General features: G+C 38.7%; 1 protein-coding gene across 2 annotated transcripts in view; it reads right to left on the bottom strand.

The window, feature by feature from the left end:
- Positions 1 to 16884, bottom strand: part of HHAT (hedgehog acyltransferase) — a 147166-nt gene that overhangs the window by 116265 nt on the left and 14017 nt on the right. For both annotated transcript variants that reach the window (XM_042824838.1, XM_042824848.1), the window contains 2 exons: positions 16688 to 16859; positions 4851 to 5001 (listed from right to left, as the gene is read on the bottom strand). In XM_042824838.1, coding sequence (XP_042680772.1) covers positions 4851 to 5001; positions 16688 to 16859 — 323 coding nt within the window. The remainder of the gene's footprint in view (positions 1 to 4850; positions 5002 to 16687; positions 16860 to 16884) is intronic.

The raw sequence follows: 16884 nt of genomic DNA, 5'->3' as shown, positions 1-16884 counted from the left end.
ATAAGAGCAGGTAGCAACAGGACAAAGGGAAATGGTTTTAAACTGGAAGAGGGAAGATTTAGACTAGATATCAGGAAAAAATTATTTACTGGGAGAGTGGTGAGACACTGGAACAGGCTACGCTATGAGGCTGCGAGTGGCCCCACTATGGAAGCACTCAAGGCCAGGCTGAATAGGGCTGTGAGCAACCTGGTCTAAAGGGAGGTGAGGGAGGTGTCCCTTTCTAAATAAAGCAGGGGGGCTGGAACTAGGTTATCTTAAAGTCCATTCCAACCCAAACCATCCTATGATTCTTCCATATTTCACAGACCACCTCTGAAAATACAGAATAAGGAAAAGTTGCCTTTTGATTTTTAAGCAAAAGTGCCATGACATTAGCTTTTTTTCTTTTTTTTCCTCTCGTGAGAAGTTAGAAGATTAAAATACACATTTTTGTTTTACTGGATTGTCTCTGAAACACACTGGATAACGTCTTCTTTCCAAACCAAAGGCTAGAAGTAGACCAAAAATGACAGTCCTAACCTCCATAGAAAAAGTAAAGATGCATAAGCCTGTCTTCCCTTTTCTCGTCTCTCAGTGCCAGCTGCTGGATAAGTCCCTTTATGGAGCAGAAAGCTTTCAAATAATAGCTGTCCGGAATTACAGGACAGACACAAAGCAAATCACATCAAAATACCTGATCCTCTTGACAATGACTGTTGTAGCATTTTTAGTGCTTACTTTCAGATAAGACTCTTGGGAATGTGCAGATTTTAAGGTGGAGGGGCATAGAAGAAGAGGAGTCATGTTTCTGCAAGCCTGGTATCAGATTCTGACCTGAGATAATGAGATATTTATGCCATGTTACTCCCATGACATGTCAAAATGTATCAGATCAATGTGTCCAAAATCTTTAGAGAACAGGAGAAAAGCACTTAAGGCACTCAGTAATGTAGCATGGAAACACTGAAATGGTAACTTCCCTTCCCCCCAACACCAGGAACGGCATTTGTGCTAAACTTCGTTGTAAACTATGAACTAGCAAGTTTCATTGTGGAACACCTTGCCAAAGCTGTTCATCAATAAGTGAGATATAATGTAGGATTTGTTAGGTGCTATTTTTCTCTAGTTTCCACATCTTCACTTCCCCGCTAGGATATTTTTCCACATTAAATCAATTTGCAACTTTCAGCCATGCTCTAACTAGCACATCTTTCTCCAGTTGCACTACACTATTGGTTCCCAGCCTGAGAAGTTGTGTAGCAATTCTTTGAAAGCACTCATAAACTTTCAGCAATAGTTTCTTTATCATGCTTCGCTAATTTGCTTTTAGCCCTGCTAACAACAATAAATTTTATCTTATTTGTGACCTATACAAGATAAAACAGACATTAAAAATTAAGTTGACAACTACAGTCGAACTTTTGAATGGTATTACCTTGGTTATACTTTTTTTTTTTTTTAGCTCTGCAACTACACATTTGCCAAGATTATGATAAACTGAAACCATAGCAACACATTCAGTATTTATGTTAACCATGAAGCAAAAAGAAAGATAGCTAATTATTATTATTATTTTTACTCAGGAGATTATCTTGATTAAAGAAAACACAGATTATCTATTATAAAACACAATTCTTTTTAATTAGAGACCCTTATTTCTTAAGTTTGGAAGAATGGACAATTCAGTTAAGCATTTAACGTCATAAAGGAGGATACAGAACACCTGATTTGTTTTTCTAGTAACTGCTTTGCTCCAGAGAAATTTTAGACAACAAACCATGACATTTTTCTTCCCCTCCTCATTGAGAGCTCTTCTACCTGCAGTATTACATAGTGAATAATGACAGCACATACTGATTTTAGGTTGCACTGATCTGGATTTGTCACATCCAAATCTTTTGTTGTTATGCTCCAAGGACAAAAGGTAGTGGTGGAAGTCTGTTCAGTGGCATATTTGCCCTTCTTACATCGTGGCATTCATGTTGTTTTTCTCATCAGGCTATCTTGTTTCTTTTGTAATATGCACTGCTAATAACTTAAAGATATTAAAATAGCAATGCAGGGTCTTCAAAGAGCCTTATCTACTATAATAGCCCAAGTCTGAGAGTTGCCTACAGTGGATGCCACTGAAAAGGACAGGAGCAAGTCAAGCAACCACAAGGGCTTCCTCTGAGCAGTACTGCAGATGTTAGCCAACAGGTGACAGTGCACTCCCTTATGTTGCCTGGGTTGTCCCATTCCCCAGTCTGGCTCTAACAATCTTAAGCAATACTCAGCCATAATTTTATTAAAAAAAACTTAAAATTAGGCCTGATGTTATTAACATTTATATTTGAGCTAGTCTATAATAGTGTTGTTAGAAATACTAATTAAAAAAAAACTACAAATCTCCAAATTACAACCACCAGTATTCAGCACTTCAAGGAAACAGCTCACTGCTCACAAGACCTCACAACAAGCTATTTGCTTTCATCATTACTTTTTCATAGCTTTTATGGAAATCTCATCACTTCAGTACTTCGTCTACATTGGTCCTTTTCAGACATCCACCTAGTAGAGGTTAAAACAAAAAGCTATTTCCACTTCTAACAATGATGTTCCTATGCAGCATAACAGAGCACATAAAGACTGCTAGCCTCTGTAGTAGAGATTCATGATTTTTACTGCAAAGGCATAAGAGCATCATAATTCTGGGATTCATAGGGAAAGCTATGTGAGAATTTTTTAGATAAGTAGGAATGACCCATAATTCACTAGCAGCCACAGGAAATTCTACTGCCTATATAGCTTTGAAAGCAAGAAATCAAACTCAACTGTACATTAACTGATTTTTCAACCTACTAAGCTAGCAAACAAATCCCATCTGCAGAATATTTGTATTATTACTGGTAGTGTTTGCTACATATATGAACAAAAACTTTGGGCAAATGAGAGATATCAGCTGTTTTCATTTTTCCTTCTGCAGAGATAATTAAACTTTACTACGATAATTAAACTTTACTACTTTGATACTTTTCAATTTTGTTATGAAGAAAAATTTTATGAATATTTTATAAAAGAACAGCAATTGTTTTTGATGTGATACAACACATGCACCTTTGAAGCATGGAATACTTCTTGCATTGTTTGTTACAATTACCTGACAAAGCAGTGTAATTACTTCTGCTGAAGTTCAGTTTCATTTGACACCTCTAAGGCAAAGCCCAGAATTCCAGACATAACAACAGGAAGAGGAATTAAAAAAAAAAATACTGTTGTTTGAAACCCTGCTTGTAAGGGTCATGAGATAAAGCTCTCAGGAGACTGGCCAGTGAAAAACACACATTTCTAAAATTAATTCCGTAGGTCAGAAGTTCAGTTCAAATTCTTTCTGGAAGACTATTTAAACCTAGGAGTTTACTAGTCACTCAAGTCACTCTTCAACAACTCATCTGCTTTATCCATCCTATTTAAGCTGCATTTCTTATCCAAATACAAATTAGTAATAGTTTCAAACCATTACAAATGATAAAGTTTTCCTGTTACAACTAGCTTCAAGCAGGAAACAAAATGAAAATTTCACCCAAGAAAGCCCAGATAGTAACAGGCCCACTGTTATCATGACTAAAATGAAAAATGTTTGTTCATATCACAAACCAGTCGGACATCAAAACAGACAAACCCCATTGTGCTAGGCTCTATGCTAGCAGAATGAAAGAGAGAAGTGTCTGTACTAAAAAGCCAAACAATCTTTCTGGAGGTCTGGGGCACAGGAAGAGGACATAGAGAAGAGGAGGAAAGAAACAGAGTGTATCAACTATTACGCACAGGCTAAACACCAAGAAGAATTCACTCGGGAGATAGTTTTCAGGGAAAATCATAGAATGGCTTATGACCATAAGATCATCATTTCCACCCCTCTGCCATGGACAGAGATGCCCAAGGCCCCATCCAATCTGGCCTCCAGGGATGGGGCTCCACAGCTTCTCTGGGCAGCTGTGCCACCCTCTGAATAAAAAATTTCTTCCTACGAGCTAACCCAAACCTCCCCTTTCAGTTTGAAGCCATTCCCCTTGTCCTACCACTATCAGATCACGTAAAAAGTCAGTCCCCCTCCTGCTTGTAAGCTCCCCTCAAGTACAGGAAGGCCACAATGAAGTCTCTCCCGCAGTCTTCCCCAGGCTGAACAAGCCCAGCTCCCTTAGTCTGCCTTCATAGGAGAGGTGCTCCAGCCTCTGGACCCACTCCAACAGCCCTGCACTCTTCCTATACTGAGGGCCTCAGGTTTGCTCAGTGAGCAGTGATGTAAAGCAACACTAAGATTTAAAGCTTGCTTTTTTGTGTGTGTGTGAAATATTATGCAGAAACACTTGAAAAACAAAGTAGATCCATATTTTCATAAATAAGGAATTACCATTCTTTCATCTTATTTTCAATATATTGAAGATCCTCTATTGCATGACCCTACATATTAAAACATTATATCCAGAACTTCCCTCATAATGTAACTAACTAGAATTTCTTTTCCTTCTCTGGATAAAAATCCAGCTGAAATGTGGGTTTTGGATCAAGACTGAAAAAGTCTTATTTAATAGACATCTGGAAAAAGCAAGTGCTATGCTAGTGACACTAAGTGGTTCCAGTCTAACCATTAAGAGAATACAAACATGAGGAGGGTTGCTTTGCTCTTTCTTTGCAGCGTGATTAAAGTAACTATCAAAATTAAGTTCAGCTAGAAGTGAAAAAGATAAATCACAGGGAGAGGAAAAGCACACAAAAGTGCAAGAAAGGATACCTGCAGCCATGGAAGCGCACACACATACACACGTTCTTATATATTGATAGTAATAAATCACTAGGAAAATTACTAAATGTAATTAGTGACTAACCTCCACATTTTAGTAAAACTGTGCATCAGGCTCACACAGCGAGGAAGGGCTGGAGGTCTGAGTCCATCCATCCGGAGAAGGAGGGCAGCAACACCGTACAGAACGAGGTACTTCACGTAAAAAAATAATACTTGAGCTAAAGCCACACCACCTAAAAAACAAAACCACCACACCAAACTCATGTCTTAAACAATTCTTGTCATATTTTCAAAACCTGCAGATGCTGGTAACTTCCAAATAGTCATCCATTATTTGAAAACCTAAAGCGAACAATTCCTGATTTTGTAACACGTACAGGACACGGAAGCACATGCAGTTATGACTTCAGACACACAAAGAGTAGTACTATTATTCCAATACAAAGGCATAAGTAAGCACCCGTAATTCCACTTTCAAGATCTCACTGGACTGTGAGCACTGACAGCTACAAAAGCCAAATACTGGCACTGTGCAAAAGATCAGAACTTACTGACGCAAGTGAAAAATATTTACCACAGCAGCAACAAATTTTCACCTTTGCCAAAATAAGTAAACACTGGACATGTACAGCATCATCACATACACTCTTCACAGAGCTACGAATGATGGCCATCACTACAGCTCTGCCCAAGAGCTTTGCAAACACCCTATGGCATTGGTGTCTAAACTTTTGGCTTGTCTGAGGCTGCATTAACTGAAAGTATCACCTAGGGCTGCACCTATGAAGTTTACTCCAAAACTAATGCCTCCTAATCATTTTTGTGGATGCCCCACCCCTGGAGGCATTCAAGGCCAGGCTGGATGTGGCTCTGGGCAGCCTGGTCTGGTGGTTGATGACCCTGCATATAGCAGGGGGGGGTTGAAATTTGATGATCATTGTGGTCCTTTTCAACCCAGGCCATTCTATGATCTTTATGGAAACAACAACTGATACAAAGAGCACAACAACAGCATTTAATAGAGCAAATTCTCAGCCACAAAACATGCTTTTTCAACATAGTCAGCACCATTAGTTATGCATTTTCAACAGCCATGAACAAGAGCCTACACGCTGTGTTCATAACAATCTCCACCAGAGGAGGTGACCCACTGTCACTGTTGCCACTGATGAAATGCACCACCCACCATTTCACAGTGCTCACATTCATTGCTTGGTCTCCATAAGCATTCAACAAGCAGTGATGAACATCAGGGGGTACCATTTTTTCCCACATGGAGGAATTCAATGACACACCATTGCTTCATACGCACTTCCACATCAGATGCCATTTTGTCAGACTGCCCTAATGCTGTCATCGGTCACACAGCAACAATATGCAGCAGAATACTGGTGGGAACATTTCCAAGTGTGTCCTGGTTTCAGCCCAAATGGGGTGAATGGTGCACCAATGTTGTTAGTGCTAAGTGATGGTTGCATGCCTGGGGCAGAGCCGCTGCCATGACGAAGCAGCAGCAGGGCACAGCCCACAGGTCGGGCACGGTGGCATCTAGGGGACATGCAGAATTCCAACTAAAACTGGTCTGAAGTGAAATTTTGGTGGTGTACTGGTTCACAGCCCAACCCCAGGTCACAGCAGTCTCACACAGGTGAGATGAAAATCAGACTAGCTATGCTTAAAGAGTCATTACTGCTGTGAATCACAGTCTTAGAATAGAAAATTTAGGATTGGCAGTAACAAATTCAGGCACCCTGAAACTGCCCACTGCCAGTCTTGACAGCTCAAAATTTCATGCTGAGTCTGACAATATTTGGCCTGTTATTTCAGAAGCATAAAAGGTTGTAACAGCAATGAGAGTTCCGATTGTCAGTAAAAAAATAAAAAGTAGCACTAAGATTCACAATAACAGAGCAAAACTTTTTTTTTTTTTTAAGTTGTAAATACACAAGTAACCAGAAAATACCCAAACCAAATAAAGCCCAGCTATGGTTTTTTAAATATCAGAACTTGGTGGCAGTGTGGAACACAGGAAAAAAGATGATCTTTTAAACATCTCTGAATGCTTCCAGTTGTAAATGAAGAAAGATGATTCATGTGAGTATTCTAAATGTTATTTAGCTGAGTAAAATGGAATTTGAGCAATAATTGTATAAAACAAAATACACTAAAAAGCAGAGGCCACCATCTCCACTGAAACCCATGGGAGTTTACTCTCCCAGAATTTCCACTGACTCTCCCCTGATTGTCATTTGATGTCAGAAATCCAATCTCAGAGGAGGGAAAACGAAAATAATATGTAAGAGTAAAAAACAAGAAAATGCCGTTGTTGTATCTCCTACCATTCCAGTGATTTACCTTCTCTCACTGATAGCAACAATCTTGTGACTCGGAATACTTTGGATATTTAATACAATTTCAAAGTCTTCCAGCACACTTTCCTTAGAGACTAAACTCTCAAACTGACTCCAGCAGTCTAAGGCTATATGAACACTTAAAGCTTCTGCCTTTTTTCCCCCCAAGTCAAAGCATCCCTTTTGCATTCTGTTGACTAATGATTGTACTACGGATGATGACCAAAAGTTAAACACTGAAAATCTAATCTAGTATATAATAACCTAGGGTAAAATTCTGGCTCTAGTAACGTCAATTGCAAAACTCCTGCTGGCTTACACATGCCCAGCATTTTGTTGCTGCAATCTGCTATTTTTAGTTTTCATATTATCATCCACAAGCGTGATATAAGAAACAGTTGTGCCATACAAGATACAAACTGATAGCAGAAAAAAAAATACCTAGACATGAAGCTTATGGCATTTTCCTTCAGGGAAGTAGTCATCTAATATTCAATAACATTCTTTCCTGGAAGAAAACAAACAATCCTAAGCACTATTTGGATAGTAGCCAGTCAGCTACACATTAGATTACCACTAAACCATTTATACAGCCAACTTTCTGGTTTCATTCCTATCTCATCCAATTTCTCATTTCTTTTATGGCAAATTTCATTGGAGAGCTGAATGTTGACACCCACACAAACTGATTATAAAGATTACAGTTGTCTGTGCCTGGTAAAATTCAAAATCCTTTGGCTGTGCATGACGGATGAAGATTTAGTGACCCAGACTACCACCCTCCTGAGATTCAAAACAATCAATACATTTTTAAATACAATGATGGAAAATTCAGAATTTTTACATGTGAAGTTGTAAGAAATATTAGTCTTACTAGTTGTGACTACTGGTAATCAGCAGATAGCTCAGTAGCACTGGCATCACATCACTGACATCATCACCTGGCACACTGGCTGCTGTGTGTGTGTGGCAATTCTAATGCTGCCAAGATCAGTGATGTAAAGCTCCCTGTCAAGATGTGAACGAAATTCATGCTGGTCTTCAACTCATCCCAGCTGTGTGAGTTCTGGGCCACACACCGAAAATCTGGGGGCAAGATTCACAGCCGTGCAACAGCTGGTCTGCACTGGCAACTTGCACAGGCTTCAAACCTTCTTTGCATACCTGAGATATTCCAAGCTGCTTTGTATTCACACTATTATAGCACAAAGCAGCCAGAAGTACACTGCTTCATCTGATATAAAAACAAAATTAAAAGAGATTCATAATCAATACGAAAATACTCAAATTCATTATCAGTACTACGCTTTGTTCACTAATGTTCTATTTAAAGCTTAAAAAGAACTGCTGAAAGAACATTATTTTAAATTGGAAACAAAGCCTAGAAGCTATATCACCTGAATATTAAAAACATTCAAGGGAAAAAATATTGCAAAAAGTACATCTTTTTCCTAAAATAAATGACCTCAAGGGGTTCACAGTCGAGTTTAAGTTTTGTGAGAACTAAAATGCATTAAGGGCTTTAAAATATTGATTTAAAATACCCATACAATCTCAGTTCCATGCATTTCAACAGTCAAGCTGCTCAAAATCTCAGATTAAATTAAGTATAAAGATTGATATTTTCAATTTCTCAACTTGCAATCCTTTTAAAGTATTCTAAATTTTCCTTGACTTTAAAAACACATTTCTAAACCTTTACAGTTCTAACTTCTTCAAATTTGCTCCAAAACTGCATTTCATGAATTTCAGAGCTTTTCCAAGGATTATTAAAACATTCACAACTCCCCCGCCCCCAAAAAAACTTTGCCTAATAGTTTTTGAAATTATCAGACAGATCATTTCTGTAAGTGACAGAAGTCTTTGACCTAGGGATTAAAAACAACTTTTCTGCCCATAACCCATCACCAAAGCACATTTATGGTCAAGAATTGTACTTTAGCTTGCAGCGTTATTGATGAGGCATGAGCATGAAAGCATACATTCCCCTTTTTCACAGGAGTCCCAACCCTGCAGCATTAAGAATTGTAGATGCTTGTTTCTATCAATAACCAGAGCAGGTACAAGTAGAAAACATGTATTACAGTCAAACACGCAGCCATTTTGAAAGGGTTACTGACACATGACAGGAGTCTAGTAAGAAACACGGCTCAGAACTTGTAGTCATACCATCAACTTCAAAATACTGAGCTTCAAGGGCTCACTTACTCCTTTTCTCACATTTTACAAAAAATAAAAAAGTATATTATGCAGACCCTCACGCATGAAAAGCTCCACAAAAGAATATGGATCTGCACTGCAGCAAACTGGCCGCATGTGTACACAGATACATATCTCCCTGAATATATGCAGTCAATATACCAGTCAGTAAGAGTAGGGTTAACTGCCAATATTATTTGACTTTTAACCCCCAGAAAGCTTATCTAGCATTTTCACTCACTTCTTTAAAACAGTGAACTATCCAATGTTTTAGAGAACGTTATTAAGATTTCTGATGCATGCTTACATTCCACTTTCCAAAGCAGACACCAAGATACCAAGTATTTTAATCAGATTCTCCTTATCATTATCATACATGATGAAAGAAATCTCAGACTACTTCGTTAGTATTTCATTACCACTTAAATGGACACAGAGACATCTTAATTTCAATCACAAAACACTGAGTGGTTCTTCAGAATGAACTGAGGAACCAATTTTCTATGTATGGGCTTATTAGAAAGAGAATCACAACATATCTGGCTTACATGGACTGCTCCGTAGGTCTTGCTGTTTCAAAGAGGAACTTGTATAATTTTTTTTTTTTTTTGGAAATCAAAACAGGAAATTCACCAATTACAAATTCAATCAGGCAACTCTACCCTTGAACAGATCATATCATTCAAGATTATTTTTATATAACCAGCATTTCAGCCAAAGGCAGAATATGCTTTCAGCACACTAGAAGCTGGTTAATAACAATAACAATTAACCAACACAGTAAATTGTGCATACTTCACCAGAAAGAACAAGTCACATATGCTTAAGAACACCACATTAAGTGCACAGAACACTCATCACATGTGCACAAATCCGATGTACACCTCTACATCAAAGAATCACCTCTGACAAAATACACACATATCTACATTCCTGGTCAAATATAGTTTCACAATCACAACCTTTACTAACATTTTAGATTAACCCTGCATGACAATTGTCACACATGTATTCAAGTAGAACTCTGGCTTTCATCATTCCCTATACCTTGTAAAAAAAAATAAATAAATAAATAAAAAAAATCAAGCTTTGTTAGATGAGCAGAGTAATTGGTGCTGAACAAGAAAATTAACATTAAGCCTCAAAAAGAAAATAGTGTTTTTTAACCTCTAAATATTCAGAATCAGATTTAAATACACAAATTACCAAATCTATTCCAGACTGTATGTAACAGCAGAATGGATTTTACCATTAACATTCTATGTAACAGCAAAGAAAAGAAGCCACTGGTTTCTATTTAAGATCTTGTTGAACTACCTGTTATTGCACAAATTAGTTATTCAGCTACAGAAGCCTGAAGAATATGAAGTGGAAGGGATTGCCAATTTATCTGCCTTTTATTTCATTTCATGTTCTTTCTTCTCCTAGACTTCATTAAAGGCCATGGCCACACATTAGTCACTAGACTAGATGGATCTCTGGTCTGCTTCAGCGTAGCAGCTTCAATCTTCCTTTTACTATGCAAAACACGAAGGAAGCAAATTAAATCCAATCAACTTTAAAATCTGAACATAATGAATTATCATGGTTTTCATTTTCATGCCACATGGGTCTTCCTGCTATGTCATTACTTCTGAAAGTATTCAACCTTTTCAGATAATCTGACCAATGCTTCCAGAATGAGATGCAGAACAGAGACAAAATCATGGAATTCATATTATTTGTCCACTGTACTTTCCATATAGAATCACATAATATCCAAAGCTGGGAGGGACCCATAAGAGTCACTGAATTAAATCCCGGATCCACATAGCAAGCCAGGGCAGAGTTGCAAGCACTCCAGCAGCACCCTTTGACACTGAAATGCTAGGTTCTCATTTCAGGGGGAATATAGGAGCCAACCTGAGAAAATCTGTATCTGATGTTACCCCATAGAGTTAACATTTGGATACCTAAAGGCACCTGTAACCAAAGCAAGCTCTTACCTTCTCCCCCATGTAGGAAACTGACATCTTTGAAAGTTACTCTTGCTACCAAACACTGGCCATTGATGAAACAGAAGATGATAATATATTCAGCATGAAAGTACACTTTATTCAAACCAATACAATGCAGATTTTTGGTTAATGCACATGGCATTTCTTCTCCAGTATTTGAAGCAGCAGCCTGTGAAGAGCTGCAAGTCAGTCACCTAAAAACATCTCAGTCAGTATGGACACGAGCAGTATTCTGAAAGGCCATATCAAAAACAATGACAATTGGTTTTACCACCTCCGACACTGCTCTCTTCTCATTGTTCTGCTGCACTGAAATAAATCAGGGGCAACTCCATCTGTTTTGATATCAAAGACTGAACTGAATTCTTCCTACATTACGACCGATGCAGCCCAAGCATCACTGTGATATAAACAAACAAGTAGCATACGGAAAATGTTAAAGGAAATAAAATTTAAATAGCAGGAATAATAGGTGGTAGAAGAAATACTGACATCTATGTGCCATATGGGAGCTGCAGTACTGAGCAGAGGCAGCAATAGCCTGAAAAGATAGATCCCTAATAACTTTCTGTTCTACTTGTAGCCAATGGAAAGATATATGCAACCTCAGGCCAGTTTTGTTTTTTTGTTTGTTTGTTTTAAGTATTGCTGACAGAAACCCAGCAAGAAAAAAATTCAAGATGGAAAAAACTGAATGATAGAATAATTGATTTTATACTGTCTGGTGGAAGAACTTAAATAATGAACACCCATAATATGGTAACATCTCAGAAAGACGTCACATTTTTTTCTAAGGGAAACACTTCATCTATCCAGTAAATTAGACTGGTCAGAATTTCTTCAATCCCTGGAAAAAGTGCAGAGCAAGTTGTCTTAGAAGCTATTTTTAAACACATTAAGGACAGGAAAGTGAATGAGAACAGCATATTTATCAAAGGAACATGATGCCCGACTAACAGCACTCTATTCAGTATCAACTAACTGGTGTTCTCTCAAGGGAGACCTTATTGCTCTCTATAACTACCTGAAGGGAGGTTGTAGTGAGCTGGGGGGGTCAGCCTCTTCTCTTGTCTAATGGTTTAGTGAGAGCTATTGGTGATGAGTGGATGGTTGGACTGGATGATCTTGCGGGTCTTTTCCAGCCTTGGTGATTCTGTGCTTTGGAAACACAGAAGGGAGCAAGGACGTTGTGTATCTTGATTTCAATAAGAACTTCCACATATTCTTCTACACCTTCCCTATCACCAAAGATGTGAGATATAATTTGGATAAGTAGATAATACAAAGGAAAATTTGGTTGGGACTACCAGGCTTAAAGCATAGCAACAATCAGTGGTGTAAACTGCAATTGGCAGCCAGTAACTAGCAACATCCCTCAGACACCACACCCTCAAAATCTCCATTAGCAACCCAGATGGCATAACAGAGCACACCTTCAGCAAGTTTGCTGATAACACCAAACTGCAGCAGCAAGCAATACAGTAAAGGGAAGGCCTGCTATTCAGAGGGACTTTGAAGCTGGGAGGTCTAGAGAAGTGATCCTTTCAGTAGTCCTAAACTAGTAATATTAGGCCACTTTCTGAAAACAACACCTTAGTCTCCCTGCTGTCTCATGATAATTAATTTTACAACCCATCTGTACACCGTGTGAATGCATTTCCTGCTCGGTGAGAGATTTTTTCCTCTTTCAGTTCCAGAGACTCTTTATCCCCACAGTAAGAAAAAGCAGAGTGAAATATATAAGGACTATCACATAAGTAAGCAAAGATAGGTACCGTAGCAAGTAAAGAGACTGGAGAATGTGCAAAAAAAAAACCATAAGGGTGAAGGCTACAATACTCCCTGATCCTTTAAGACATTGTCACAAGGAACATGTAACCCAACCGAGTTATTTGGGACAGAAGGTGGGTTCCTATGTAACAGAAAAAAAAACTGTGTTGACTTTGACTTACATTCAGAAGAATAGGAAAATACTCAGACCTATGTATTTGCAAATGAATACAATGGAATGAGAATTCAATCTCTCAGCAAAAGTACTTTTACAGTAATGCAGGTACTGGCCTGTAAATGGCACAGAGAAAAGAAGAATTCAAACATATGACATACGGAAATCTTTGGTTTAGCTGCAGGCATTAAAAACATACATATAACTGTTTTGTATATTCTTGCTTCCAGAAACTCTTGTGTAACTCCTACTACATAAAACATTTCTCTTGCTGACTTAACATACTGCCCCCATGTTAAATACATGTTTTTAAGTGTATACATGCACAAAGAAAACACACCCAGTTATGCCTCTTGAGCTAACTTCCGCATGTCTTGTCATTTGTGGCTAAGTAAGTTTATTAATATTGAAGGCTGACATTTTTAAACAAGCATTGTGACTCACTCTGGTTTTATCTATTTGCAGTCTCACTTCACAAGAACACTGTTGTTTTATGCTTCTGTGAGGAGTATCCTGACCATCATCAATGCCCTTAAGAGCCCTCAAGCAAAATCACTTAGCACTGTTGTCTTTACCTGCACTGCTGGTGTTTAATGCTTCTAATTCAAAAGATATCCCAGAAGAAAAGCTGGGGAGCAATTATAATTTCCCTAATTGGAGTTGATTATAAGACAGCATAACAGCCTTTCCCCTAAGTTTAGCATGCCACAAGGGGCAGCCATGATTCATTTGATGGAAGTATATGTTCCACGCTGCTTCGAAGCTGCTGTGGGTTAAATGGGAAACAAAATGAAAAACAGCAGTGCAGAAGGTTAATATACCACATAGTTAATACTCTTGAGTCAACAGCAAGCTTCTTGGTCTCTTGACTCCATTATCTGATGTAATTGGTTTTAATAACCCCAAATAAAAAGTAACGGAGAGGAACATTTGACTCTGTACAAGAACTGGTGTAGAAGCTTGCTAAGATGACCCAAGAAGCAATAGAAGAAAACAATACAGGTACCCTTACTCATACCAGATTCTCCCTAAATCAAGTCACCAATCAGTGGTGGCTGCTCACTGATTTGTCTCTGTATAATTACTGGGATGAAACTTGTAGAGAAAGCACTTTAAAGTGTGTAAGAATCAGAGAGATCAACACAGTGGAATAGTGATATAGGAGGTGCAATAATAAAGGGACTAGCTCAATGGACAGGCATTACAAAGAAAAAGGAAAAGCGCACATCCGTCTCTGAAGATCGTGGTTCACAGGGAAGCTCCACAAGGGAGGGAATCTCCAACCAGAGATCCTTCCCCAGTGGCAGTCAGCCCTTAAATGAGATCTAAGAGAGGCACAGCCAGGCTCACCCCTTCTGGCTGCACAAATTGCCTTCACCTGTTCTCCCAGGGCTGATCGGTTCCTTTCCCCAGGTGCTCAATCAGTGCTTCAGGCCATGACTCAATATGGCCAGTTACCATACAAAGTGTGATATGTTTCTGGAGACAAATCCCACCACAAAAATCTTTTCTAAACTATCATATTTAAGCACCTGCTTTCAATATTAAGACAAAGCTTAACAAGAGCAGAGTTACTCTCTGAACACACCTCTCCTAAAAGCAGGGTCTCCAAAGGGAACTTAATTCAAATGACTGCACCTTTTTTCTGGTAGCTTTGCAGTCCAAACTTGCTTTAAATCAGGCTTTCATTGCCTGGAATAACTTTAAAAGTATTTTCTAATCATCTGCTCAAAAAATAGCCTGAATTCTTAGAACATAACACTCAACTCTATTAAACAAGTGTAGCAATTGGACAGGTCAAAACAGTGGGAAAGGCATTACAATAAAGCTGTGACGACAGAAGGACTGGCACAATAGGGAGGTACTGTAAAGTAAGAGAAGAAGGTTGCTCACCTTATCAGAAGATTCTAGATTCACAGGGGAAAGCTTCACCAAGGAGAGATCTCCAGAAAGAGACCCTTCCCCAGTCACAGTCAGCTCTTAAATGAGGTTTAAAAGGGGTGCAGCCAGGCTCCACCCCTTCTGATCACACAGTTGAATTGCCTTCACCTGTGCTCCCAGGGCTGACGCAGGCCTTTCCTCAGGTGATCAATCAGTGGTTCACGCTATGATCCAGCAGCTCCCATACAACAAGTACACTTTGCTATTTTCTGGAAAGTAACTCTTATTGTTGTTTAAATCAACAGTTAGAATCTTGTACAGAAGGCAGGAATCTGCCAATAACACCAAACCTAGAATACCTTGTCCGTGAATCTGTAGACTTTCCTGTCCTGTCAACTGGTCAATATTTATCAGGTTCTGTGTGCTCAGTAACACCACACAGCTTCCCCAACCCCCCATAAACACACACAGACAATCCTGCAAACAAGCTAATTTAATTCAACTATAAATTCCTATTTGAAACAGGAGATGCAAACTCAGAATCCACTTTCTAAACAATTAGTGAGTAGGGACACGTGGAACAAAGCTTGGAAGCAAATAATTTGCTGCTGTCTGTCCTCTCTCTTTTTATATATATAGTATATATGTACACACAAAAATGTATGTTTATATGTATGTATGCACACACAGATAGCACGCATTGCCCTCTACTGGCCAGAGCCTAGTATGCAGAGGTCTTCAACACCGCTCGTAACCAAACTTTAGTAAGTACGTGACAAGGCTGTATTAGTATGGGATATTGACTCCTGATGCTTGCCAATATAGTAAGAGGCATCTCCTTCAACTCCAAAAATCATATTTTTCAAATCCATTTTTAAGGCTTGGGGTTTCTTGCTTCCATTCCTCCTACTTGGTGATATATCTAGAAGCACAAAGGAATTACACAAACCATGCATACAAGTGGCTTACAGATTGCCTATTTCTATTTACATATCCACATACAAACTATTACCATTTTATGTTACATTCATAAGTGCTCATTTCTGCCCTTAGTTCACATTTTAACCAAGCACCAGTAGACTGAGAAGTAGCAGAAAGGCCTTAAACACTTAAATGGTTAAGGCATCCAAAACTATGCTGGGCAACCTGCTCCAGTGCTACACCACTCTCTGAGTAAAGTACTTTCTCCTAAAATCTAACCTAAATCTCCTTTGTTTTATTTTAAAACCACCCCTCCCCCTTGCTCTATTACTATCTGCCCACATAAAAAATTGGTCTCCCTTCTGTTTACAAGTTCACTTTAAGTACTAGAAGGTTTCAGTGAGGCCTCCCCAGAGCCTTCTTGTCTACAGGTTAACAAGTTCAGGTCCCTCAGCCTGTCTTCTCACATGTTATCATAATAGTCTGCATTACAGCCTGTCGTCTTCCTGAGTGCAAATGTCTACAGCATACTATTCATAAGAATTAATGGACATAAAATAGGCTGGTATCCTTGAAAGTGGGAAGAGACAGCTAATTTCTTCATTTTTTTCTTAAATATACTCACCTAAGGCCCAGTACGACATAGCTTCCAAAGGTGAAGAAGTGCTGCAGATAGCATGGATATACATGAAGTGAATCATTAGCTCAGCCAAGCACCACCAAAAGAAAATACGAATTATGCCCATGGTTAAGATGCCAAGATTGGTCTTCAAACTGAAGGCTTCTTGTTTCCTCATCTAAATGAAGAAACCCAAAGAAGTT

Source organism: Centrocercus urophasianus, unplaced genomic scaffold (assembly GCF_019232065.1).
Source record: "Centrocercus urophasianus isolate 14NV4802_14NV808 unplaced genomic scaffold, USGS_Curo_1.0 seq_10, whole genome shotgun sequence".
Classification (NCBI taxonomy): domain Eukaryota; kingdom Metazoa; phylum Chordata; class Aves; order Galliformes; family Phasianidae; genus Centrocercus; species Centrocercus urophasianus.
The sequence above is the reverse complement of the archived record's forward strand: the minus strand, read 5'-3'. Positions and strand labels throughout refer to the sequence as shown.